At 54.3% G+C, this 27,130-nt stretch overlaps 1 protein-coding gene across 3 annotated transcripts in view; it reads right to left on the minus strand.

Annotated features, from left to right (window-relative positions):
* Positions 1-7,540: 7,540 nt before the first annotated feature.
* The window catches only part of ARHGAP35 (Rho GTPase activating protein 35), a 134,944-nt gene continuing 115,354 nt past the window's right edge, over positions 7,541-27,130 (minus strand). The window contains exons 4-8 of one of the 3 annotated variants that reach the window (XR_002827039.1): positions 21,679-21,756; positions 19,819-19,950; positions 12,830-12,935; positions 10,000-12,106; positions 7,541-9,819 (exon numbers count right to left, since the gene is read on the minus strand). Coding sequence is in view for 2 of the 3 variants with exons in the window: in XM_023746869.1 (XP_023602637.1) it covers positions 11,749-12,106; positions 12,830-12,935; positions 19,819-19,950; positions 21,679-21,756 (674 nt within the window). In the remaining variant the exon portion in view is untranslated. Of the gene's footprint in view, positions 12,107-12,829; positions 12,936-19,818; positions 19,951-21,678; positions 21,757-27,130 lie in introns of all 3 variants that reach the window. The other 2 variants (XM_023746869.1, XM_006106011.3) reach the window with 2 other exon arrangements.

Consider the following 27,130-nt stretch of genomic DNA (forward strand, 5'->3'; position numbering starts at 1 on the left):
GGGGGTTCGGCCCCCTCCCACCTGAACGAGAACCCCGAGTCAGTGGGTTGGAACACCGTAGTCCGGGAGCATCTATAGACTCCACGGGAGGAGCTAGCGCCCGAGCCCCCCCCAGGCGAACCCGGGGCCCCAGCAACCTCCTCTGACAAGGCGGGCACCTGCACCCGAGCCCCCTGCAGGGGTGGAGACCCAGGCGTCAGTGCCCCCTCCAGGACGCACACCCAGGCCTTTGAGACCCTCATTTCCCAGGAGGGAACTTCAGGGGGTCAGCACCCCGGCACCCCAGCCCACCCTCCTCTTCTAGGGCCAGGCTTGGCACCGGGCCTCTCAGGGACCAGGACTGGGACACAGAGGGACGTCAGAGGTCAGGATCCTGGGGTCGCCTCTCTACCACCCACCCCCGCCGCGGGATGGGAACCCCCAAATCCGAGCTCCGCATTGGATCGTAAGTGGGAACTCGGGTTCGAGGCGGGCCCTCTCCACTCGGGTAGGAGAGTCCACGTCCTTCCCTCCCACGCCCCTTCAGCAGCCTGGCTCGGGGCTCCAGGCACTTAAACGCTCCCAGGAGACCCCAGTGCAACGAATACAATGGGGCGGGAGTCTTAGGAGAGGCAGGAAGGCAGGGGCTCGCCCTGAGCAAGGCCTTTCCCCCGCCGGGCAGATGGGGCACGCACCTCGAGCCCTGGCTGATGGGATCCCCCTTAATCGCGCTCACGGTAACCCGAGTTGACTTGGGAGCGAGCGCTTGTGTTCTGCTAATCCTTTCTCCACGGCCAGGCTCTGAGCTGGGCTCTGTTCCTGAGCCCACCTTACAGCCAGGGACACGGAGGCCTGGAGAGGCCGCTAGCCGGATGGTGATGGCCTGTCAGCCAATGATTGTTCCCTGTTTCCCCCCAGAGAGACGGGTTAGGGTCAGGGTAGGGATTCCAGCTCCAGGGGCTGTCCCTGCCCCTGGCACCGCTTCCCCTGCAGCCCGCGGGTGGATGGTTCACCTCATTACTGGCCCCGGTTCCCAGGCCCTCTGGGGGGCGGGGGGTCTGCTCGGTCACAGTCTCACGCTGGGATGTTTTCTGCCCTTGGCACCTCATTCCCCAGGCGTGTGCGTGGAGTTCTCCAGAAGCCGCGTGGCAGGTGATATCGAAACAGACTGAATCCGTGTTAACCTGTAACGATGTTTATTATTGTTATTTAAAGTGAGCGTTATCTTTAAAATTCTGTTTTAATTTCTGATATGGCTTACAAAACACAAAAAGTTCTTTGGTCTTCTCTAAGAATAAAAAAAAAAGTCCTGAGATAAAAAAAAAAAAGTTTGAGATCCACTGTTAAGCCACTAAATGCTGAAAATAGAGCTGGGCATTAAATATGCTAGATCAAACGTCTATACATCCAAAGACACGTACGTCCTCAAGGGCGCGGATGCAAACCCTCTTACCTAGAGACCCAGGCAAAATCCCTGACAAACTCACACACACGTCATTTGGGGTCTCAGGTTCCCATCTGGGGGGTGGGGGGCTGCCCTGTGATGTCTGCGCCCCCTGATGGTGCAGGTGGGAAGAGATTGGGGCCCTCCAGCTGGGCACCCAGGAGCCTGTCATAAGAACCCACAGCCCTGGCCGGTGCGGCTCAGTTGGTTGAGCATCGCCCAGGCACCCAGAGGTCGCTGGTTCGATTCTGGGTCAGGGCACATGCCCAGGTTTCAGGCTCAATTCCAAGTAGGGGACGTGCAGGAAGAAACCCATCAATATTTCTCTCTCTCAAATCAGTAAAAACATTAAACAAGCAAAAACCTCTTGCCAAAAGTTTGGGGAGTCCCGGAGGGCTGGTGCAGCACCGGGCAGGCAAAGCAGTGAGCAGTTATCATTCAGGGTCTGAAGGGGCAGCGGAGGGAGGGAGCTGTTAGGGGAGCTGAGAGTGTGGTAGCAGAGACAGCCATGGTCGCAGATCCAACCCCTCCTGCCCTGGCCTGGCTCCCCAACCTCTCTGCTGCACTCAGCTATCTGGCCCTTCCCCTGCCTTGGAGACATTTCCCGTTAAAGCTCTGATACCCCACTACTTCCAGAGCAGCCCGGGTGGAAGGGATGGGAATGACATTATGTGCCCTCGGTAGGTAGTGAGCTCCCTGTCACCAGGGGAAATCAAGGAGAGGGTCAAGGATTTTGGTAGGCACCGAGAGCGTGTGTGTGCGTGCGTGCGTGCGTGTGTGTGTGTATGTGAGTGTGTGTGTATGTGAGTGTGTGTGTATGTGTGTGTGTATATGTGAGTGTGTGTATATGTGAGTGTGTGTATGTGTGTGTGTATGTGTGTGTGTGAGTGTGTGTATGTGTGTGTGTGTGAGTGTGTGTGTATGTGAGTGTGTGTGTATGTGTGTGTGTATGTGAGTGTGTGTATGTGAGTGTGTGTGTGTATGTGTGTGTGTATGTGAGTGTGTGTGTGTATGTGTGTGTGAGTGTGTGTGTATGTGTGTGTGTATGTGAGTGTGTGTGTGTATGTGTGTGTGTATGTGAGTGTGTGTGTGCGTGTGTGTGTGTGTATGTGAGTGTGTGTGTGCGTGTGTGTGTGTGTGTGTGTGTTTGGGAGATTCTAATGACTTCTATTTACACATTTCATTCTTCCCTATTGGGAGGTGGAGAGCATAGTCTTAAGGAGGTGACTCAGCCGGCTGACATTCTAATTCCGGCCCCACTTGTGTGAGTTTGGGCCGCTTCCGTCCTCTCTGTGCCTCACTGTCATCTGTAAAAAGCCCTTCAATGAGACGAGGCAGGAACGTTAGGCGAGCAGGTGTCCCGTCTGAGCTCCCAAGGGAGTATTTGTCCCAGTAGCAGGCGAAGCGCCTCAGAGCTGTCTCCTCCGGGAGCCTCCTGCGACAGACAGACTCGCTGCCCAGGAAGTCCTACAGCGCGTCTGATCTGAATCCCTCCTGCTTTCACTCCTGCGCTTAGTGAAGCGAGGGTCCCAGGGGCAGGCCTGCTTCAAGGCCAGGGTTCTGAGAGCCAAGCTGTCAGGGTGATGTCTCCCTTCGCCCCGGGGTGTTACTGGGGTGCAGCACCCCAGGAATGCATTGCTTGAGAGGTCAGGCTCAGCATCAGTTCTGAGAGTGAAGCTTTACCTACAGCACTAAATGGACGGTGAGGGGTCACTGGAGACCTGGGCCACCCAGTTTGGCCCCAGAGTTGTCCTGTTTTCATCCATGTAGCCAACAACATTTATTGAGCACCTACTGTGTGCCAGAGGCTCTAGAGATCCAGCAGGTACAAGGCAGGCAGAGACTCCCGTCACTCGAGCTGGCATGCCAGTGGGGGTGTCAGACAATAGACACAACAAGAAAAAAGATGTGTCAGGTGGAGCCAGGTGCTGGAGAAAGCAAGCAAGCAGGTGTGTGCGCGCACGTGCAGGTGCGACTGTGGGAGGCTGGCCGAGCGCGGCAATTACCGGGGAACTGGGAAGAGTAAAGGAGTTGGGGTCATAAGAGAAAAACAGAACCCATCCCCCACTCAATAGGCCCCCCGCACCTAAGTGTCACTCGACACCTGGGTGTGGTCCCCGGTGCCAGCTTCTGCCCGACCCCAGCCCCACCCCTCCTGCTGCTCACTCCATCTCCCCTTTAGGCCACCCAAGGTGTCAGGGAGAACTCGAACCTCATAGAGGACCAGGGCCGACCTGTCACCTGCCCACAGGGGCCGGAAGAAGACGTACAGCACAGGGCGCGGCTCAGCGTAGGCACCATCCGGCCGGCCTCTGCCCACACGTGTGCCGGGTGGGACACTAACATTGGTATCGAGCAGCAAACAAGCCAGTCCACTCCCCTGGTCACTCTGCTGTCACCTTGACCCCGGCCCAGGCCACCAGCTGCAGAGATGGCTGAGTCAGGGACTGTGAGGCCTTGTGGGTTCAGGAGGGACTTGTGGGGCCTCAGGACGCTGGGCCCCCTGCCTCTCCCAACCCAAGGGCTGCTCTTCCAGAGAAAGGGAACGCCAGGGCCCTGCCGAGTCCACCCCCCCCCCCCCCCCCAGGAGGGAGGAGGGCGAACACTGGCTGGGAAGGTGAGGCCAGGAGGAGCTGCTCACCGCTTCCGCCCCCTCCTGCCTTCGCTGGACAGTCTGCAGACTCCTCCCACTGGGGGCGCTTTTTCCACGGCCCCCCCCCCCCCCCCCCGCCCAGCTGCCCGTGGAGGTAATAAGAATAGTACTAATGACAGCAGTGATGATAATAGGGCCGCAGAGAAGAGTGGTGGGGGTTGAGCAGTGGCCTCCAAAAGATATACCCACGTCCTAACTCTGGGAATGTGACCTTTGGAAAAGGGTCTTTGCAGATGGAGTTAAATGAAGGATCTCGAGACGAGATCATCCTGGGTTACCCGGATGGGCCCTAACTCCGGAGACAAGTGTTCTTATGAGAGACAGAAGCGCCCTGGCTGGGAGCTCAGCTGGTTAGAGCATCGTCCTGATGCACCAAGGTTGTGGGTTTGATCCCAGGTTGATGCAAGAATCAACCAATGAATACACAAATAAGTGGAACAACAAATTGATCTCTGGCTCTCTGTCTGTCTCATCAATCACTTAAAAAGAGAGAGACAGGCCCTGGCCCGTTTGGCTCAGTGGAATTGAGTGTTGGCCTGTGGACTCAAGGGCCCCAGGTTCGATTCTGGTCAAGGGCACATGCACGGGTTGCGGGCTCGATCCCCAGTATGGGGCATGCAGGAGACAGCCAATTGATGATTCCCTCTCATCATTGATGTTTCTATCTCTCTTTTCCTCTCCCTTCCTCTCTAAAATCAATAAAAATATAAAAAAAGAAAAACTTAAAAAAAAGAGAGCGAGACAGAAGAGAAGACAGAGGAGAAATTTACTGGGCAATAGAGAAGGCCATGTAAAACGGAGGCAGAGCCCTAGCCGGTATGACTCAGTGGATAGAGTGGCCTGCGGACTGAAGGGTCCCAGACTCGATTCCCCTCAGGGCACATGCCCAGGTTGTGGGGTGTGCAGAAGGCAGCTGATCAATGATTCTCTCTCATCATTGATGTTTCTCTCTCTCTCTCCCTCTTCCATTTTCTCTGAAATCAATAAAAATATTTTTAAAAAGAAAAGATTTCAGAGAGGGAGAGGGAGAGGAAGAGAAACATTCATAATGAGAGAGAATCATTCATTGGCTGCCTCCTGCACACCCCCTACTGGGGATCGAGCCCCAACCTGGGCAGGTGACCTGCTAGTTCATGGGTCGATGTTGATCCACTGGGCCGGGTGGGCCTGTATCTCTTCATCCCCACTTTCTTCTCCCTCCTCTCAGCTCCTGCAAATCTGACTGTCTCTCCCTGGCTCTAACCGCCCCGATGGCTCCCCAGTGCCCTATAAAGCGCTAGGTGGCTTGGCCCCTGACCTTCTGTGACTGAATGAATAAATGGATAAATGGATGGACATCTCCTTGCTTCTTAGCCTGCTCCCGGGACTCTTCCAACCTCATTTCTCAGAACCTGCCTCTTCCCCAGTCCTGGCGGCTTCTTCTAATCTTGCTTTCCTGTTCCCCATCCCTAAAAACCCCACCAACCCGGCTCCCAGCACTTCCCCGGCGGCCCAAGGGCTGGGCAGGGCGGCGCTCTGCTGACCCCTGGTGGCTGTAGAGCGTAACACCGCATCCCGAGCCCCTAAGGACCTAGGTGCTGGCTGTAGCTGGGGGAACGCAGCTCCGGCTCAGGGGGTGGGGGTGGGGGTGGGGGTGGGGGTGGGGGGGTTGGGGTTCACAGGGAGTGGGGGAGACAGATGGCAAGCGGACGCACTACTGTGTAAACCCTGGCATCATCCTCTACGTGCAATCTTGAGCAAATTGTCTCCTTGACCTTCATGATACCCCAAGTCTGACCTCCTCCCTCCACTGCCACGGTCCCAGCTCTGGTCTCATCCACCAGCACTTCCCTCCCGATCGATTCCAGGCTCAGTCTCACCGATCTCTCCTTTTGCCTCAGGCTTCAATATGGCTCAGCACAGTTGCTGATTCTGTTTTTAATCTAAACATTTCATGTTTTTTAACCTTGATTTTTAAAAACATTGCATTGGAATATTTTTGTCTTGGTCACTGAGTTGTTTTGTGTCCCCTTAAGTTTTCTGCTGCAATGTCCCCTCCTGAGCAGCCTAAATAGCACCCCTGCTCCCCCAGAACCGCATCCTCCCTCACCCCCATCTGCCCGGGACGGGACACTGATACACGGTCATTGCTTTGCCTGTTTCCTGTCTTTCCCCCTAGATGTCAGCTCCTGAAATAAGTGTTAAGTGAGCTAATACGATCTGAAGGAGGAACAAACTGAGAAAATGCTCTTGAACGAGAACATTTCTTTTTCTTCGAGAGCAAAGGAGTCCATCTTGGTCTGGGGTCCGGCAGGGCCTCCCTGAGGAAGAGTCCGAAGGCCTGAGGTGGGCGTGCCCCCCGGAGGCTGGGAGGCAGGGTGCCGGGGGAGGCTCGGCTCCCTGGGAGGTCCGTGGAGCCCTGGAAGGAGATGAGGGAGGGGTGACAGCCAGGTCCGATTGGAAAAGCTCCCTTTGGCTGCCACAAGGAGCTAAAAGGGAGGGAGGGAGCCAGGGAGGAGGCCGAGGAGGCGGCAGATGTTCAGGTGAGGTTCCATCAGGTGGCGGGGAATGAGGAGGGAAGGGTGGAGGGCTCCAGGGTCTGGCTTGTGGGGGGTGAACAGGTTGGGAGTCAGGGGCCAGGACTAGGCTGTGGGTGTCACACTGGTCACCAGGCAGAGTGTCACCAGCAGGTGGATATCAGGGCGGCCTTGGAGTGGAGGTCTGGGCTGGAGTCACACGGGAGAGGTCGGCTGGTAGACGGAGACCCCAGTCAAGGTTAAGGTTGAGACCACTGCGTTCTACAAACTTGGTTTGTTGGGCATCCTGGGACATCATATGGGGGAGCCACAGGTCTGCCCCCCCCACATTCTTGACTTGGGTGGCTGTGGCTGAGAGATATACACGCATACAAATCCACACAACTCAGACATCAAGAACTAGAGAAAAAGACAGGCTCATGTCAGCACCCATGAGTGCCAGCTGTATACTGTAGTGATTAAAAACCACAGATTGAATTAATGTGTGAGAGGGTCAGGGAAGACTTCCCAGAGGAAGGCAGCTTTGAGGACTGAGCGGCTGGGCAGAGCTGTGGGGTGGGGGGGTGAGGACAGGGAATTCCAGGCAGACTGGGCAGCCGAGCCCCATCCCGGGAGGCCGGTCCTGCGGTCCGGAGTGAGGGTGGGGACAGAGGCTCCCTCTCCTTCCCTGCAGCCAGAGGGGCTGTGGGCGGGGCTTGGGATAGTCACCCGGAATAAACGGCAACAACAGGTCGCGTCTGGGAAGCAGCGGCTCCGTTACAGACGATGCAGGCAGGTGCCGGGACAGCCCCGGGCGGAGGGGGTGGACCCGGTGCTCCGTGGGCCTGAGCCCTGGCCCCTCCGCTCGGGGCCGGGAGCGCCGCTGCCGCGGAGGCGGAGCCAGGTCCCGCCCAGCCGGCGGGCGCTGCAGGGCCAGGGCGGGGCCGCCTTCACGTCTCTCAGGCCGGGTTTTTACAAGACTGATTTATTAACTATGATACATATCACATAAGGCCTTTTCAGTTTTTTACACCATTCCCATTGAGACAAGTACAATACTTTGTAGCAAATACATGATTTTAAAAAACAAAACCAAACAAAAACACCTCAGTCCGAGATGCCTCAGCCTTGGGTGGCGGCTGACCATGCACTAGTCGGGCCGGAGCCTCAACATACCCACGTGTTCAAAAAAAGTCTGGGAATTAAGCAAACATTCCTAACACCAGCTAGAGGATGTCTTGGTTAAAGCCCCTAAAGTACAAAGAAATAACTGTTATACTTTCTTTACATACAGTTCTCCACTTTGCTGCAAAACAGAATTTTGGGCACACGGCCAGACTACTAACACATTTCAATACCATTAATGTTTTTGTTTTTCTCAGGAAACTCAAAATATTTGTTAATTCAACATATATAAAGATCATTTAACATGTGAAAATACAAGTACCAGAAAAATAAGCTGGCAGCAGCACTGTTCCAAATTTTCAAACAAGGTTTATTCCCATAAAATCCAGACATTTCCTTTTTGTGAATGTACACAGGGAACATGATTCTTCTTATGCAAACAATAACTTATGCCGGCTCCACTACATCGACAGTGTAACATCACGGCTGTCTGAGCGCCGGCCAGGGGGCGGCTGCTGGGCGAGCGGGGGCGGCCGCCGCTGGCCTCGGGGAGCTGGCAGGCGCCGGCTGAAAGGTGGCCCCGGAGGGAAGAGCCGAGTGGCCTTCGCCCTCACACCAGCCCCGCCCTGGCGCCACCCCCAGATGTGACAGGTTTCTGGCACACGGGGCTCAGGCTGTCCTCTCACCTAAGAGGCAATAAGCGGCTTGAACCTGCCAAGCAACAGGAGGGCAACTGTCTGCGCAGCGCTGTGACCGCCCGGGGACAAGTCAAAGCCTTGGCTCTGGGCCATGCTCACCGCACCCACTGCCCACGCTCTCCCTCGGATTCCCCCCCTTCCCCCCCCCCCCCCAGCAGTGTGTTCTCACAGGAGAGGGTGGGCAGGGTGCAATGGAAAGGACTTCAGGTTACAAATGCTGCAGGTTGTATTCAAGTTTCAGGGCTGAGGCTGGAACCCCTGTGACCTAGGGGAAGGTCTCCCTCCAGCCTCCCATCCCCTCCGGAGCGGAGGGACAGGGACAGGGAAAGGTGTGTTCTCCTGGGACCCCGGCCAGCATGCTGCTAGGACACCACCTGCTGCCCACCTGGCACACACGTTCTGCTAGACTCTCCCAGAAGCATGCTTCCTGTCTTAAGCAGGGAGAGCAAGGTGGCGGTGGGGTGCAGAGCACACAGAAACAGTACCGGGGACCTCTCTCAGCATCCCTCCTCACAACGCCAAGTGATGGGCATGCTGGCTGGACAGATGCTGATCCCTGATGTGCAGCACAGCCAACAACTCAGGCAGACCCACAGCCACACTCCTAACCGTGGACCACCTCTCCCTCCCTCCCTCCGGCAGCACTGCTGCCGCAGACCAGTGGCTGTCCACTCCCTGAATGGCACCTACACTCTTGTGGACTGGCTGGGGGGAGAGCTGCTGGGCACATGGCTACCCTGCTGGGGGACATGGAGCAAGATGTCCCTGGCCGACCCCTTTCGGCCAATTCCTGCCTGCCGCTCCAACTCCGAGAGCTGTGGGTTGCAATCCATTCAAGGCAGTTCCCAACATGCACCCCAGCTCTCCCCGCTGGCACCCCCCCCCCCCAGGGTGCCCATTTGGTGTGAAGGCAGACCTCCGACTGGAAGTTAGAACCACCAAGAAATGTCCTCGAGCCCAAGTCAGCCTGGAGAAGCAGACAAGAGGAGCTACAGGGCTAGCAGAGCAAATAGAAACAAAGGAAACCCATGGAGTCTCCTGCCCACGGTGGCTCAGTGGGGCACCAGCCGCCTGCACACCTTCAGAGCCCTGCAGCTGCTCCAGCGGCTGCCAGGGGGCGCTGCAGGGCCAGAGGCTCCCCCGACAGGGTGAGGGCATGAAGCAGTTGCTCCTCCTTCTGAGGTCTCAGGAATGGGGTGGCGTGGGAAGGCAGGTGTGGGGGCTGGTGAGTCCTGGTGCAGAGCCAAGGCTGCAGGTGGTGGTGTGGGGAGTGTGTCAGCAGGGGAGGTGGCCGTGTGGCAATGGGAGGGAACCCGGATCCTTCTGTTAGTTCACACAGGGCACAGTGGCTCCAGGCCACCCTCAGGGTTTCCCTTTAACTGCATCCAATACCTTGAAGGGCTGACTGGGAGCAGGCGAGATGCCCTAGGAAAAGGGAGACGTTAACTCCATGGAGGATTCCCACTTGCCCGGGGCCTGGCCTGCCGACCCGGGTGAAAACCAGACACTGCCATCGTCTTCCTGCCCACCCGACCTGAAGCACGGGCACCGCACCCCCAACCAGGTCACACCGCCCTCCACCACTTACACAGAGCAGGCAGGTACCTGGGGTTTGCTTTTTGACTTGTGTTCCTGGAGGGGTAAACTCGCAGGGGCAGCCAGCCATCCCCAGCACCTAGTCAGCCGCACAAGAACTAAAGCAGAAGCGTCCAGCGTATCCAGAGGAAGTCAGGGAGCCACGGCCGGCCGCCCTCCGCTGCCAACAGGGAGCGCTTGGGGCTGGGTGGCTGAACACTGTTCCGAGGCACCCCTTTGTCAGGCCCCCCAGCTGAGGTGACCCAGGGCATCCTCGAATCGACCACAGGTGCTGCTTAAAGTGCAAAGAGACCCGGAGGACTGGGTGGCATGCGGGGCGGGGCCTCTACCGCACACTCGGGTACCTTAGTGTCAGGCTTCTCCACTGCAGAGTGGGGGCAGCCATATCGGTGGCAGCCTTAGCAGACTGCGTGTTGTGGGGCAGAGGTGGGTGTGAGAAGGGTTCTCCCAGGGGCCAGGAAGCTGAGGGGAAGGCCGCGGGAGGGGTGGCGGTGGTGTGACAGGCAGGCACGGTGCTCTGGTGACTGATGGCTTTTGTGCCTGTGGCTCCTCGGCCTGCTGGCCTGGGAGCATGAAGGATGAGTGTGGGCGGCAAATCACCATACCCTGCCCACTCCCCACAAGCAGCGCTGCTGGCGGCATTCTATGGCCCAGGACGAAAATGACTCTAAACACACTAAACCAACCCCCAGGTGCACCCCTGCACCCTCAGCTGTCCCCCCCTCACAGGCGTACCACTCCCCCCACGCACACGCACACGCACACGCACACACAAAGTAGTGTTTCCATAGGACTGTAGTGTGTCCATAGGACTGTAGTGTGTCCAAAGGCAGACCAATTCCAGGCTGGTCCGCTGGTCTCCCCGCGCTGCCCACTAAGGGCTCAAACCATCTTTTGGGGAAAGGGGGACCTGGTGACAGTGAGACCCCAACAGGCTCTCAGGCAATTGGCCCCGGGCCTCCTGGCTTTGCTGTCACAGAGAAGGGCCACCTTCCACCTGTCTGCCTCTCCGAGGGGTGGGAGAAGAGCTGAATCTTGAGGTCTGCAGTTTTCTTCTGGTAGTGTCTTCCTTTTTCTTTTTAAAAATTATTGGATTTTCCCATTTTCCTTCCAGTGTTCCTTGGCTGCAAAGGGAATGTATCCCAAAGCCCGTGAGGGGAGGGCGTGGGGCTGGAGGGGAAAGCTGTGCTCCCTTGATCCAGCCACAAAGCTCCCTCAGCACTGCACCTCGGGGTGGCAGAGCCCCGTCCCACACGTTCCCAAGGAGGACGCTAGACAGGCGTAGAGAAGGTGGGAAGGGACAGACGGGAAGTGTTCCCTGGGGTTGCTAGCCCTGCCTTGGGGTGGCCCGCATCTCGGAACCTCCTCCTTCCGCTGTCCAAGGCCAGGGCTGTCCAAGCAGTGGGCGATGCACCGAGGCCAGTGTGTGCGGGCAGGCGGGTCAGGGAGCAGTGAACGGATGAGGGCCGCTGGGGCTGCTGCCTGACAAGTTCAGTCCTCCAAGGGGTCCATGACAGAGGGTAGGGCCCACCGGGCCTCTGCTGTAGCCAGCCCCAGGCCTGAGAGCTGGGCTTGGGGCATCTGACAGCCCAGCCTATGGTGGACTGTTGGCTGGTGCTACCGCTGAGGTTTTGAGAAGGTGACAGGGAAGAGGGGACACCCTCCCCGCCCCTGCCCAGCGGGCCTGGTTGTGTACAGGCCAAAGCCCACCTTACCGAAGAGAGAAGACGGTTTCCTTTTGCCCCAGAACTTGGTGACTCACAGCGTGTGCTCAGCTTGAAGCTGGGAGGGGAGCAGTGGCTGCATCGGGGACTGGGGGGTGGGTGGAGGCGACTGGGGGGGCGATGGCTGGCTGGTGATGGGTGTGGAGGTGAGAAAGGGCACGGTGGAAGCCACGGCAGAGGGGGAGCTGGGCGTGGCGCCGGGAGGCTCGCTGATGGGCCGATTGTAGAAGAAGAAAGGGCACTGCTGGATGAAGAGCTCGATGATTGTCTGATAGGTCCGCGTGGCCGTGAGCGCGTCCATGGTGCTGAAGTCGGGCCTCATCAAGGTGGGCCAGAAGCAGATGGAGAGGTTCTCACTGGTCATGAGATTCACCTTGTTGTTGTGGCTGACTCTGTAGGTGACACCAAATTCACGGTCAGACTCTGAGGGACAGGGGGCCCACCTGCGCTCTGTGCCCTGGTCACTGTCACCTGGCTGTCCTTCTGCCTGCCCACCACAGCAGGGAACGGAAAGGCGCAAGCACAGCCCTCTGTGCCCTGTCCTCTGCTCCGGTGTCCCCACACGGCAAGCCCCGGGGTGGCTCTGAGGCCCTGGCCCATGGGAGGCCCCCCACAAGCCTTGGGGTGAACAGACTGCCTCCAGGACTCTTGCCCAGACCACCGAAGTGGGTGACAATGCTCTGGCTGTGCAAGATGGGGAGTGTGTGTCCAGCCAGAGCTCCCAGAATACCAGGGCCGAGATGAAACCAGGTCTGTCTGGGAACAGACAGTCCATGCGGGTAAACTGGGACCTGTGCCGTTACCAGTTTCCTGACCGCAGCTCCTGCCCTCACTGGACGGGGGGCGGCTTTCCCAGTGCCTGGGTTGGCGAGGTGTCACACACCACGGACACGAACACTGGAGAGAGGACGTTGGCACACTTGGGGCCACCCGGGCCTCTCTCAGACAGAACCGGGGTGGGCCTGAGCCAGAAGCGCCCCCTGGGGAGGCGGACCGACACCCCTGCAGGCTGGGGAGGGACGGAGGGAGCCTCACTCAGCCTCATTCTGCTGCTCCCTGGCCCTGACTGGTGATTCCTGCGGAGAAAAGACCAAACAGCAAGCCCTGCGACATACTTGTTTAGGTGGGAGATGACGTATTTGAAGACTTCGTGGTTTTCCTTTGGAAACTTCTTGAGGACTTCCTTGAGGGCATGCAGCTTTTGCTCTCGGTCGTTGATTTCTGAGGAAAGAGAAAACCAGAGACTTCCATGGCTGAGGCTGGGGTGTTCCGGGGCTCAGAGCAGACCCTGGTCCCGGACAGCTGGCGGCCACCAAGGGCGTGCTGTGTCGGACCTTCTGAGGGAAGCCCAGCCCCTTTCTCCCCCCAGAGCCTGTGCCAAGGCGGCACACCTGGCAGTGGCTCGGGCCCCGGGGCCAGGCCCACCTCTGGGTCCCAGGCGCCCGCTGAAGGGGAGCACTGTGCGCCTGGAGCTTCCTGGCCCCCACCACCCGAGACTCAAGGATCCAAAGAGGCTCCACCATAAAGAACACCATTCTTTGCTCATCTGGTTGCCCCTGGAGACAGGCATCTCAACGCAGAAAGCCTGCCTGCTTCCTGACCAGACGGGTGAGTGCTGCCACCCACCCACGCCAACCGACTGTCTAGGGAGGGAGTTTGTCACAAAAGCAGGGCTCTGTCCTTTTCCTGGAGCCACAGGACCCTCCACACATCCCCCTATAGGAAGAGCCGATGGAAACAGTGGGGGCTTCTCAGGCAGTCCATCGAAGGGTCTACACCCCCCGCCCCCTTTGCCCATCATGAAACCCTAACGTGCTAGGAGAGAACACAAGCTCACTAGGAGGAAACGCTTGGCCCACGCCAGGCCTGCCTCAGTGCCCTCGCAAGCCATGAGGCAGGGCTGTCACCCATGTCAAGGATGAGAAATTGGAGGCCCAGAGCGGTTGCAGAACCTAAGTGGGGACCACTCGCTCTCTGGGCTGGGCCATCTCAGCTGCAGAGCCATCCGGGCCAGGCAGCCAGGACAGGTGCTCTGAGCCTGGGAGGTATCCAGATGGCTCCGCTCGTAAGTGAAGGCTCACTCCAGGACTCCAGAACTCAGCTCCTACAGCAGGGTCGTCCCAGGAAGAACGGCAGCGATCTCACACTGAGGATTGGGGGGTGGCTGGTGGGGGTCATTAAGAAATATGATGGTTCCTCGTTGGTTTGGGGGCACAAGCCCCTTTCCCCACAAATAAGCCACGCACACGTCTGCCTGCACCAGGAGGCTGGCGGACTCCCCAAACCCCGGGGTTCTTTAGGAAGCTCGTGCAGTAGCGGGTGTGTCAGAGGGTCGGTCTGGGGCAGCGCAGAGAAGTCTGGCTCAAGCTAGACTTGGAAGAACAGATGGAACAGAAACAGCCGGCTGGGAGGGCGGGAGGTGCAGAGAGAACCTGCTGGGAAGTACTGACCCACATGGTCCTGGGTGCGAATTCTGCCTCTGACTTTGGGGAAGTGACACATCTGAGTCACTTGTGTGTAAAGGGCTGATGACAGTGCCTCCCTCCCTTGGCGAAGACACCCCCGTGAAGAGCTCAGACAAGAAGCACCTGGGAGCTACTCTGACTTTCAGAATACCAGTGACGGGAAGCTGCGGAGATGGGCAGGACGAGCTGTGGAGAGCTCTCGCTGGCAGGCCAACGAGCATGAAACTGGGTAAACTTTTTGACCTGCGAGTGACTTGATAAAAATATGTATTTTGGGAACATTTGCTTGTTAGAAAATGACCAAAAACAAACAAACAACAACAACAACAATAACCTCCCCCCCCCCAAAACCACAGAAACTAATTATGCGGGGCCACTATCGGCTTCATTTCTCTGAACCCAAGATTTATTTTAAGGGTTCAACCTCAAGGGCACACTTTGTCTCTGGCCTTGAGTTTCAGAACCCTTTCCTGTTAAGTTTCAAGAAAAAGTTTACTTAAAAGCAGTAAGCAGCTCCCAGAGGAGGAGCGTGTGCAGGGCTGTCTCAGTAGAACCATCCTGCCCTTCGAGATGCGAGCTCAGCACAGGTCTCCCTCGGAGCCGTGTGTGCAGGAATGAGGCCCTCCCACAGCCGCAGCACCTTCACCTACAGGCAGCCTCGCCCGCCCTCCTGGCTGGAGGCAGGAAACGGGGCTGGCCAGGCCCCCGTCTGCCCTGGATGCCCCCCCTTCCTATCCGCCGAGCAACAAGGAGGGTTGCTTCCTCTCTCTTCCTTGGGGAAAAGGAGGGGCAGGGTGGGGCTTACGGAGCCTGCTTTGATAGTAATTATGGACCACACCCAGGAATGCCACCCTCCTTCCTGACACAGTGAGGTGCCCGACAGGGACCTCCATGGCCACCTCCTGGGCTCCCGCTCCCTTTCTCCCACTGGCTTCATGGCACAGGCGTCCATGACGCGGAGGAGCATCAGGCGAGTGGGGGGAGGAGGAGGGAGGCCATGAAGGAGAGCACCAGGAAGCCTCCCAGGGCAAAGCCTGGCCCTGCATCTGCCACATGAAAAGCAAGGCCCATCGTGCTGATGTCCTGCTGACTCGACCTTGTTCACTTCCCTCAGGCAAGCAAAGCCCCACCAGCGCCAAGGGATCCACTCCGGGCTCACACTGGCAGCCTCGCCAGGCCAGCCCGGCACCAGGGATTTCTCACTCAGTGCCGGGTATGCTGGAGTGCTGGCCGAGTATTTTAGTCGCTTTCGGTGCAGCCCTCACCACCACCTGAGTGAAGGTGGGGCTGGGTTTACCCCACAGGCTGGCTAAGCAAACCTGCTCAAGAGGCAATGCCAAAGGCACAGGCTGGTGAGGGGGAGGTGGGGAGGGTCCCAGGCTGTCTCCCGGGCCAGCACACCTGCTCTGGAGCACCTGCCTTCCACCACACTGCAGTGCCCCCTCCAGGTGTCAGGTGAAAGCAAGACACTCTAGGAGAGGCAAGACAAAGTCTGGACCCAGACCAGGCAACTTACAACAACTGAGACCACAGAACTCTGGAGGAAGAAGAGGGGAGTGCCAGAGGCCACCGTGGACCTCAGAGACCAGCTCATTGCATCCCTCACGCTAGACAGATAACCCCAGGCTCAAAGAAGTAAAAATACTGGTTTAAGGTCACATAAGTTGGTGCCAGGGGCCCTGATCTCAAACACCAGTCTTGCTTTGGTTGTGCCACTCTGCTGCCATCTTTGGCATCCAGGCTGCCAACAGGCTCTAGGCTTGGATCTGCTGTGCCCAACAGTGCCTAGAGCAGCGGTTCTCAATCTGTGGGTCGCGACCCCTTTGGCAGTCAAACGACCCTTTCACAGGGGTCGCCTAAGACCATCCTGCATATCAGATATTTACATTATGATTCAGAACAGTAGCAACATTACAGTTATGAAGTAGCAACGAAAGTAATTTTATGGTTGGGTCACAAGATGAGGAACTGTATTTAAAGGGCCAGAAGGTTGAGAACCACTGGCCTAGAGGAAAATCCTTGATGACCTTTGACCACCTGGCACACTGGCACCACCAGAAGAGGACAACACCCAGCTCAGAGCCACACCCCTCGGTGAGGCATGCAGGCACACCCGTGTGCAGTCCCCACCTTTCCCGCAGGTAGGAAATGACTCCAGGGCGTCCTCCTGGAGGCACAACCCGCAGTAGCCTGCTCAGTGTCCCACCAGACCGAGGCAGGGACTGGCACGTGCTAGGAGGTGAGGGACAACCCTATGCTCTTAAGCAGCTATGTGGACAGACAAGAGGAAGCAGGATCCCAGGATGAGCAACGTCACAAGGCAGCATGTGAATAAGAGCCCAGTGAGCAGTGAGGCTGGTCTGCCTGGTGACCAGTCTGTCAGTTAGAATCTGTGGCCCTATGCGGTTTCACCTGTAAGTGGGATGGTAAGATGGTGAGCTGCATCCTGAACCATTTTGGGTCACACATCCCTTTGACAATCTGATGAAAGCTACTGGTCTTCTCTATGCACTAAAATGTGCACACGGATCTCACTTGTAGTTATAGGTTCCTGGAGTCAAAGGTTCTTAGAACCTCTGCACTGAGACTGAGCCATAGGTCAGTGCTTGTGTGGCACTGGGTGGACCAGACAGGTGGTGGGGCCACGGGTATTGTGGGAGGTCAAGGAGAAAGTGTGGAGCAAGAATAATTGATGACACTTTTGGAATGCTGAGGTGAGGTGTGAGGAGGAGATGGAATGGGGAAGTCAAAGCTGTTTTCTCTGCCTCATGCCACCTCTTCCATGAAGCGCTCTCCTTACTTCCTCCACCACTGCCTTTTCTGCATTTCCAGCTCAGCTAGCTTCATTCTGTCTGGCAAACAGCTCCCATGTGCACGCGGGGAGGGCAGGGACAATGTCTCAGCACCGAAGGTCAAGCCTCAGCTTGCCACTCCCTAGCGGTATGCTGTTCTTCATTTCTCAATCTCCCACACATCACCTTGAACGTGGTAGAAAGATGACTGGTGAATAATCACAAAAATCTCTATTTTGTGGGCACATTTTCAGCATGTCCAATATTGTGAAATTATGGAGCTAACAAAACAATTTGATAGTGACCTTGGTATTTGTTGTGATGGGATCTGAAACCATTTCCAAGCCCTGAATACACACAGACACAACGGTTCTTAGGTATTAAGTGGAAAGAGCTGGTCAAGTTGATGTTGCCATGGAAACCCAGCCAGGCTGGGAACAGCTACTTTTGGGCTTAAGAATCTTTGTTCCATGTCCCTGAACACTCACTCTGGTACTGCCTGGGGCTGTCTCTGGCTCAGTTACCCACCCCTGACACTCACAGCCCACTCTTCACTCAGCTAGCTTTGGCTGTCAGAGGTGCCAGGTCACTCCCCCCAACCAGGTTCAAGACAGAGACCCAGCTGACTAGCTGGGGGCACAGGAAACACAATAGGAAGAGGAAGCAGAAAATCTCCACCCTTTTCCAGGCTGCAGTGGCAGCAAGAAGCTCCCTTCCTCAGCACTGGAAGTTGCGGAAGCTGCTGTAGGAAGGGCAGCTGATTGCCTATCAATAACACCTCCCTCTCCTGCTCCCAACCCCCCCAAAAACAAAAAAATGCTATGTCAGCAATTCCCACAGAAACAATGGGATTCTGTTGGGTGCCAGGACTCTACTAGCCTCTAGATGGCGCCAGGTCAAGACAAATGCTGTCAGGAATCCCCCTAGCTCCTAGCAAGCTGGGTACCAGCCCATGCCTCCTCTCCCTAACTTCAGCCGAGAGACAAGCCCAGGCTGAAAGAAAGCTGGCTCCAGTGGAGATTTCCTACGTGTTTCACATCAGGGCCAGCCTGGAGTCTGCTGGAGCAGGGATTGCTGGGAGGACCTCTATCAGGATGCAGGATCAAAGAAGAAGCGGACACCTGTCCCCACCCCTAAGTCATCTGGAGAAACCCGACTCCTGTCCTGAGAAGGCAGATGGGAAAGAAGGCCAGATGAGCTATGACATCCCAGAACTCTGCCCCATCCCTGGTGGGCTTGGGCAGGATTAGGAGCTATAAACAACTTTCATCTGGCAGGACCATGTGGATAAAATATGGTGGAAACAAACATCACGGGGCACGCAGACCATGGGAAGGTGATGCAGGGGCCCTGGGCCTGCAGCAGTCAGGTCCTGACAGGGGCACCTCCGCAGCGCAGGGGTGGCCTTCCGCCAGCACCTCTAGTCACTGAAGCCACTAGGAGTCTGTGACCCAGAACTTAAAGCTCTGCTGGTTTGAGACCTCCCTCAAATTTCTGTCATACCAGCCTTGTGAGTAAATGTGCTTGCTTAGAACTCCCTCTTCTCAGTCCCACTAGTGTGGCTCAGTGGTTGAGTGCTGACCCCTAAACCGAGAGGTCACCGGTTTGATTCCCAGTAGGGGGTGTGCAGGAGGCAGCTGGTCAATGATTCTCTCTCATCAATGTTTCTATTGCTCTATTCCACTCTCTTCATCTCTCTCTAAAATCAATGAAAAAAAAACCCCAAAACAACAACAACAATATCTTCCCTCCTTTGAGTTGGGCAGTGACAAGATGAGACTAATGTCCTGGGGTCTGAGGAACATGGCACCCCTTGGTCACTGGCAGACACTTCCTTCTGCTGCAGAGCAATGGCTGCTTCTGGGCTTGGTCTACCAGAAGTACAAGTTAGGAAGGCTGCCTTTGGCTAAAAAGAGTAGAAAGTGCTACACGTGGGAAGCTCCAAGAGGTCAGGTCCCCTCCTCAGAACTACACCAAGTCCAGGAAAGGCTGCCCAGGGGGAAGGCCCGGCCTTAGAGAGGCAGGCCGGGGCAGGAACAGCTGTCAGGGCAGGCGGGAGAGCAGGAGGAGATGCAGGCGGAGATGGCCCTTAAAACAAGGTGCTAAGTTGCTGTAGCCCCAAGTGATCATCTAGCTGGGCCACTGGCCTGTCCCTTTCCCTCAGGAAGGAGGCGTGATAGGAGGAGAGGCGTGAGGGAGAGGCAGGGAAAGGAAAGTAACATCTACCTCTTAACGGCCTGTTGTAGCCCCGCCTCTATAACTTTCCTAATCTCATTTCATAAACAGGAGTAGGGACAGCAACATAGAAAACGAAGGGTCAGAGAACATCACAATATGCACCAGCAAAGGAGCATGGATTCAATCCGAATTTGACACCCAAACTGGGCTCTTAACTCATGTAGTTTGGGGGTCCCCCGGAGAAGAACCTCTGGTCCTCAAAGGCAGGAGCCTCATTTGCAAGTCCCTTTGGTGTCACCTAGTTCCCTTTCCTTATGTCCTTAAATCTCATCTCCAAGAGCCACAGTGCCCGCCCCCGAGGGCAGGACCCATTTTTAAAAAAATATATATTTTATTGATTTTTTACAGAGAGGAAACGAGAGAGATAGTTAGAAACATCGATGAGAGAGAAACATCGATCAGCTGCCTCCTGCACATCTCCCACTGGGGATGTGCCCGCAACCCAGGTACATGCCCTTGACTGGAATCAAACCTGGGACCTTTCGTCCGCAGGCTGACGCTCTATCCACTGAGCCAAACCGGTTTCGGCAGGACCCATTCTTATGGTGCTGCCCCCTCCCCGCTCCCTCAGGGTGCCCAATGCAGTCAGGCTGGGGTGCCGGTACTCACTGTGCGCCTCCACCAGATCAATCTGCATGTTGTAGGGGACCAGAGGGTCAGGCAGCTCTGAGAAAAAGCTCTTCATGGCACCAGCCACGGTATTCACTGTGAAGTCTTTCTCTGCCAAGTCCAGGTTGTGGTCTGAAAGGAAGTTGGAAGAGTGAGGCCAGGTCGATCTAAGCTGTGCAGAAGCAAAAGGAAAACCCTGTGCTTGGGGGAAGTCAGGGAGACCTCGAGGACCCTGGGGTGCTGCCCAGGGCTGGCCTGGAGCCTGGGCAGGGCCTCAGGATGACCACAGACTGGACAGGAGCAGCCCTGGTGCTGCTAAAAGAAGGTTCTCAGATTCGCAGAGGCCGACAGCCAACACCTCCTTCCAAGGTCACCCTGTGAGGAGGAGCCGCACCCCCTCCTCTGTGCCATCCAGTGAGCTCCCTCTGTCCGCCTGGACGTGCTGCTCCCTTTTCCTGACACCCATCCCTCCACGGGAAGAAAGGAAGGGGCTTTCCTAAAAAGCTGGCTCACTTTTCATGGTGGGTTGCAAACACATTACCAACAATCTTGACCATTGTCACCCCAAGAAATTCAATAAAAAAGAAAAAAAATACCCTGCAACAGTCTTGACTGCTGCCCCATCTTCATCCCTTATGACGTAGGACAGACTCGTTCTTTTCCCTCTGGCCCCTCAGCTTATGACACCACTGACCTCGGTCTCTAATTTTTTCTTTTCAGACTTGACTGCACTCCTGATTTGTAAGAAATCATCGACTGAGAGTCATTAGCTGGTCCCATTTTGGGGGGATAAGCTGTTACAGATTCTTGTGTATACGGTACAAGTGCATACCCAAGGGCGTGGCAACACCCTCATGTGGACCTCATGCTTCCGAGCCCAAAAGATGAACGTGCGTCCCTTCTCTCGTGTCACCTCTCCCCACGGGCCACTAGCAGAGACCGACTGTGGCGCTGCAGTGCGATGGCCCCGGTGCTTGGGCAGGGAGCCTGCTCCCGGCTGTGCCCTGGCAGCTGCTCTGTCACGCAGTCCGCACAGGCTGCCTGGCTTCTGAGCCTGGCTTGGTCCCCTCAGGCCCAGCCGTGCGTTTAGTCTGACCCTACTTTGATCCTTAGGTTACCTCCCTCCCTGGCCAGTGACATCTGAGAACTGTGATGGCTTTGGCTCATCTGCTCTGGCACCGGTGGGTGAGACTTCTCGTTCCACAGAACGCTCAGTGCTAAGAGGCAGAGTTTGGCCGAGCGTTGGGGTGAAATAGATTTGGCCTCTCAGAGCTGCCCTAGCTCAGGAGACGGGAGTCCCGCTAAGAGCAAGTCTAATTCACAAGAGCTCAGCTTTAGAAGCCTGAGTCCCAGGGCTCAGCTAAGCATAAAATGTTCCCTTGCTTTCTCTCTCATGCAGGGACTTTGTGAGAGGGGCACTCCTTTGTGGGAAGGGGCCCTGGCAAAATAAGTTTGTCTTCTCAACCCAACTTTACATCATGTGCATGTAATTACGCCTGCATGGCCCAGTCCCAGGGAGGCAAGGCCCTCCAGTGGTGAAGGAGGCATGTGCCAGGGTGACCCGAGCAGTGTCTGTGGGAGGTGATGGGCTGACACAGGCTTGGCAGGGGGATGTTTCCGTTTGCTGACAGGGCCTGTTCCTCCTCTGTGGCAGTGTGACCATGGAGGCGGTCCTAACTGGGGCCAAATGCTTTCTGTTTCTCAGTCACCAAGCCAGCACCTCTTGCTCTGGGGCTGTGTGTGGCAGGAGCACCCCCAGGGCTGAACTGCAGCTCCCTCAAGGGGCTCCACTGGCAGTTTGGCTGTCGTGGTCGCCTTGACTGGCTCCGGCCTCCGATGCTCAGCAGGCTGTGGCCTTACCTTGATCAAACTGTCTCTGCAGACTCTCCATCTCTGACTTGTTCCCGCTGACCCGGTAGATGCCTTCAGTGCTCAGTCCTGAGGAGAAACAAGCAGGTGTCTTAGGTGCAGGCAGTGGAGAGCAGAGACTGAGGGGACAGACTCGGGGAGAGAAGGGGAGAGCATGAGGCACCTTCCCCGAGAGGGGAAAGGGCTAAAGCAATTTCCTAGATGCTTCAACCTATTTCCTCCATATTACTTTTATTCCCCACTGAGTTTTAGAGAGTGTAAGAGAGGAAGGAAGGGGGAGAGAGTAGGGAAGAGAAAAACATCAATGTGAGAGACACACTGATTGGTTACCTCCTGTACACCCCCCAACCGGGGCCAGGGATCAAACCTGCAACCCAGGTACATGCTCTTGACTGGGAATCGAACCCTTGACCCTTCAGTGCGTGGGGCGATGCTCTAACCACTGAGCAACACCAGCCAGGGTCCCCATATTCTTTTTCACTTAAAAATTTAAAATACTTGATTTTGAAAAAATAAAAATAATATAGAAATACATCAGCCAAAGATAACTTTGTCCACAGTTTGATGTATACTCTTGAATTAAAATTTTTTTTAACAAAAGGGAGATATTCTCTTAACCCACCCTTTTCACTTACCACTACTAGTATGTTGTGAACTTACTCTAGTCATTAACTATTCTTATTTTTTTTACAATATGATTTTAAAGACATCAAAGGATGTAACAACTTTAAAAATAGTCCTATTGTTAATCATTTAGGTTTTCCCAAGTTTTCACTGTTAGAAATAACCCACAATTATGTTTTTTTGGATAGCTAGTAAGTATAACAGATTCTTGGCAGTGTGTATTTCTCACTTTGTGAATTTCCTATTCACATTCTTGTTTATTTTCCTGTAAGAGTGGTTCTTCTCATTTTGTACTTGAAAGAAGTCTTAGAATATTAAGCAATTGCCTGTGTTAATGTTATAAACATTTACATTTTTGCCTTTTTGTTATTGGTCTCTTACTTTTGTGTATTACATTTTTAAAAAAGTACATAATTTAAAAATTTTAGGTTTTCAAGACCAGTCATTTTCTTTATGATGTCTTCCTTTGTTTTTATGCCTAATACGGGTTTTTCTATTCTTAGTTTAGTTTCTATTTCTTCCTTCTTTTATACTTTTTAAAAATTCAATTAAATAGTAAAGAAGAATATAAAGCATCAACCGAGCAACTGGCCCCCACCTCACTCTCACCCCTTGGCCGAGTAGATTCTAAGCACCGTCCACCGACTCCATCTCCCCTTCCAGGGAAGGAAAGTCCACTGTAGCTCCTTACATCACCGTCTAAAGGACAATTAAGTCCCTGTGAAAACCAAGACGGGGTCTCAGGGCCAAACCAATCCCGGTCCCTTCTGAAGACTGGCTTCGAGCAGCTCTGGCCGGCTGATGGGGCACTGAGGCAGTGCCCTGAGCTACCACTGCACACACACCAGAAGGCAGTGTAGGCAGTGGAGGGAGGGCCAGGCCCTGCAGTCAGTTAGTAGGCTCCTCTGAAGAGGGACCCATCAGGTGAGATAAAAGCAGCCAGTCTGCCTGTTCCTGGGGCCCCAGGTTAGTGACAGGTGAACTTTGAAGAACACAGAAGCAAAAGTCACCAATTCCCTGGCTTAAAAGCTGTTAATTGCAGACCGGTCTTTCACCCCAGAGAAAAGGGGGTTAATGGATCGGTCCCAATTCACCCTATGGTGCAATGTCTAGTTTATGAAGGAGCTGCCATCACAGCACTCGGTGAGAGAGGTGCGGACACTTTCTAACCTGAGGCTCCAGATGTACCCCGGCTCAGTGGTGACCTTTCCCACTGCCCCGCGCCCCCTTTTGGAATGAAAGTGCTTTCCTGCATCCACCCACCCTCATTCATTTATTAAAGAATGATAATACCATTGACTCCTCAGTCCCCAATAGTAGGAGATACTAAATGAAGGGATAACAAACGAGAAAAATGAGGTTCAGAAAGGCCTTGGCCCACACTCACAGCGGGGAAGAGGTAGACTGGTCTAAGTCCAGGGCCTTTCCCATCCTCTGTGTCCACACTGTTCCGGAAGTCACTTGACATTTATCCACCAGGCTGAAGTCCAGACCAGTCTTTCCTCCCAGAAATACCACACTCGAGTAAAGTCCACTGGCCCTCGGCATTCTGGTAGCTTTGTAGATGGTACATCCCCCCCTGCCGTCAACCCAAAGGTCAGAGGCCAGGGGCTGGACCTTGTGCTCCATCTCTAGTTAGTAATTTTACAATGGTCTCTTTCCTCAGTGACTTCTCTAAACTGTTCACAGATGTATTTAAACTTCCTACTTATTTCACATCTCCAGTGACGCATATCACATGCTTATACATGAAACCATCCCCATTTGGGCAAGCCCTGGGTGGGTATGTGTCAGCAGGCTCAAGGCTTCACCACTGGGTTGAAAAAACGATTTCCTAGGTAGTCTTCTCTTGACCTATCATCCTCTCCAATACAAAGAAAACGAGCAGCAGGAGCTTCCGAAGTCCTTGACAATGTCGCACTGCCCGCACTGCCCGCACTGCCCTCCCGGAGCCCCAGTGTGGAGAGGCACTCTCTCAACTTCAGACCCTCACAGCCTCAGGCCATTCCATCATCTCTGCAACCCTGACCTTCAGCTCAGACAGAGCAGTCCTCTGCCTTGTCTCCTAATGGCCACTTGCCCAGCACCACAGGGCAGAAAACAAGTGCAAACTAGTTATCTGCAGATTTTCAGAGGTATGGGCTGCCGAAACCTCCCTAGATCCATGATAACCAAAAGGGAAGCATTTGAAAGTGCAAGGCCAGCTCCACAGCATCAATTAATCATCAACTTAGTATTTCCTGTAATGCGGATGCATGTTTACTTTACGAAATCCCATTTTAAAATAGTAATTCCACCGCTGCCCTACACAACACCATAACATAATTTAGAAAAGCTATTATTTGCTTGGCCAGCACAACTTTTCACAACTACTAATTAGACATCAATTAAATAAAAACAAAAATCACAGAGCAGACTTCGAACGCCGTGAAGGCTGTTAGTAAAACGGAGGGCTAGTGCCATCAAGTGACATGGGTGAGGATGCAGGTGAGAACCGGGACACCTGACAGGCATGGGCAGCCAATGAGCCCAGACCAGAGCAGGAAAGGGCTGGGGTGCTGCAGGCAGAGGGGCTGGATTCTAAGGGGGGGTGTCCTGGGACCCACGGGACCACACAGAAACACTCTAGGGGTGACTGGCTCACACCTGCCAGCAGGAAGCACAGGCCTTACCAACAGTAGCCCAACCACAATGTCTGTTCCATGCCCACAAGTCCACCCGGGAGAGCTTTAACCTTAAACTGTGGGGCATGTCTACACACAGAAATCACCAAAGACCCCACTACCCAAGCAGTCTCGGAGAGAGGCCTTTTTACTTCCTTAAAAAAAAAAAAAAGCCTTAATGGTTTCAAATATCTACTCTGTTTTATGTTTAAGTTAATCTTTGGGAAAAGAACAAGACAAAGTTCAGAATGGCCAAGGTCACTATCTTCAAATATCTGAACTGCCATGTAGAACAGTTTTGTTCCAAAGGCTCGAGAGAGCAGAGCTCCAACTAAGAATGGAAATGATAGGAAGGCAGCTCTCTCAGTATATGAAATTATGCATAGCTACAGCTGTCACTCCTTGGAATGGGCAAGAGCTTTTGAACTCCCTCCTCACGGATAGCCATCTGTCTGGAATGCTGTTTAAAAAGATAGTATCTGGTCTAGGAAGATAGTAAGAACAATAACAAACCATTTACTGACTGCTTCCTATGTGGGAGGCACATAATGCTAAGTGCTTACTGTACATTTTATATTAACTCACACCCTAGCCCCAGAGAGGTTATTACTAACCCCATTTTAGAGACGGGAATGCAGAAGCTAAGGGGTAAGTAACATGCATAAGATCAGAGTGGATTGAGATGTGAATCTCATTCCATCCTAGAGCCTTCATTTTTTTTACTTTTATGTTTGAAATCATTGGTTCTCAAAATCGCACATGAATCCAAATCTCCTGAAGGGCTTGTTATAATACAGGTTCCACCCGTAGAAGTTTCTGATTCTCTCTCTCTCTGGCCCGAGACTCTGCATTTCACATATTCTGGGTGATGTAGATCCTGGCTGGTCAGGGAGCTACACTTTGAGAACTGCCACTCTAGAACATGGCTCAGGCCTCTAAGGTCTCTCTGACTCCTGAATTCTATCATTCAATAAAATTGGGGGAGGGGGGAGGGAGAGAGGGGAGATGATACATAAGGAAAAATAAATACCAGATACTTTAGGAACAAAGCATTTCCAAAAAGTATTAAAATTGCTGCAACTGCCCTGACCGGTTTGGCTCAGTGGATAGAGTGTCGGCCTGTGGACTGAAGGGTCCCAGGTTCAATTCCACTCTAACCATCGAGCCATGCCAGCCAGGGCTGCTTTTATTTTTAAGCAAGCCCTTATGCATTATTGAAATTTTTAACCTTGGCCAGGTATGACTTCTATAAAAATGTTTAAAAATAGTCAAGAGAAAAGCAAAGAGACCTTATTCTCTCTTCAATATTCACGGAGCACCCACCTGGCAGAGATGTTCCTTTCCAGAGCCTTTTAGGCGTAGTCTCCCCAAGACTGTTTTGGTGACATAGGAAGGCTAGATGGCCCCCCAATGCCAGCCAGGAGGTGCTCAATGGGCTAAGAATGGGCATATTTCACTGTGATTTCCCCATCACGGCAAATGCTGCTGGCCCTGGCTCCTGAGAGATGCCTGTGGCACTTACTTGGCAGACTAGAGGCATTAGGAAAATGGATGGGCGACCAGCAGGAGCTTGGAAATCAAGGGGAGAATCGCCTCCTACCCTGGTATGTGTCTCGTTTTCTGAAACGTCCAAACAAGTTTTTATTCCTGGATCGCAAGCCCCATGTCTCAGCACCTGTGCTCTTGGCCAGAATCTTTCCGAGTCAGCCCAGGCCAGACTGCACCTCTGCTCAGTCACACCAGGACTCAGTTTCCCCTTTTCCTTTCTAGTACAAATCACTCTTCCTCCAAGTCACACTCTGACTTGTTGTTTTTTTTTTTACCTTCTATATTTAGATATAAAAACTCAGCACTTTAGTCCTTTAAAGAAACTTAATTGGAGCTGCCAGTGCTCTAAAGTGTCCCACACCAGATAGGTCTTAACTACCAACAACTTTTGTGGAAAGAAACACATGTAATAGCCCATGTCCTTCTCTAAGAGGAAGGTCTCAGGCAGGCCAGATTTCAAGGCTAGAGGGGTGCTGAAAAAGAATATGGGGGAAACTCCCTTGAGCATAAAAATACCCAAACTGTCTTGGCGAGGACTGAACCCCAGAGTAAGAGGCTCTCCTTTTGGGTCAAATGCCAACTGTGTGTCTATATAGCCCACCGCCTTC

The sequence above is a fragment of the Myotis lucifugus genome, unplaced genomic scaffold (assembly GCF_000147115.1).
Source record: "Myotis lucifugus unplaced genomic scaffold, Myoluc2.0 scaffold_750, whole genome shotgun sequence".
NCBI classification, from domain to species: Eukaryota; Metazoa; Chordata; class Mammalia; order Chiroptera; family Vespertilionidae; genus Myotis; species Myotis lucifugus.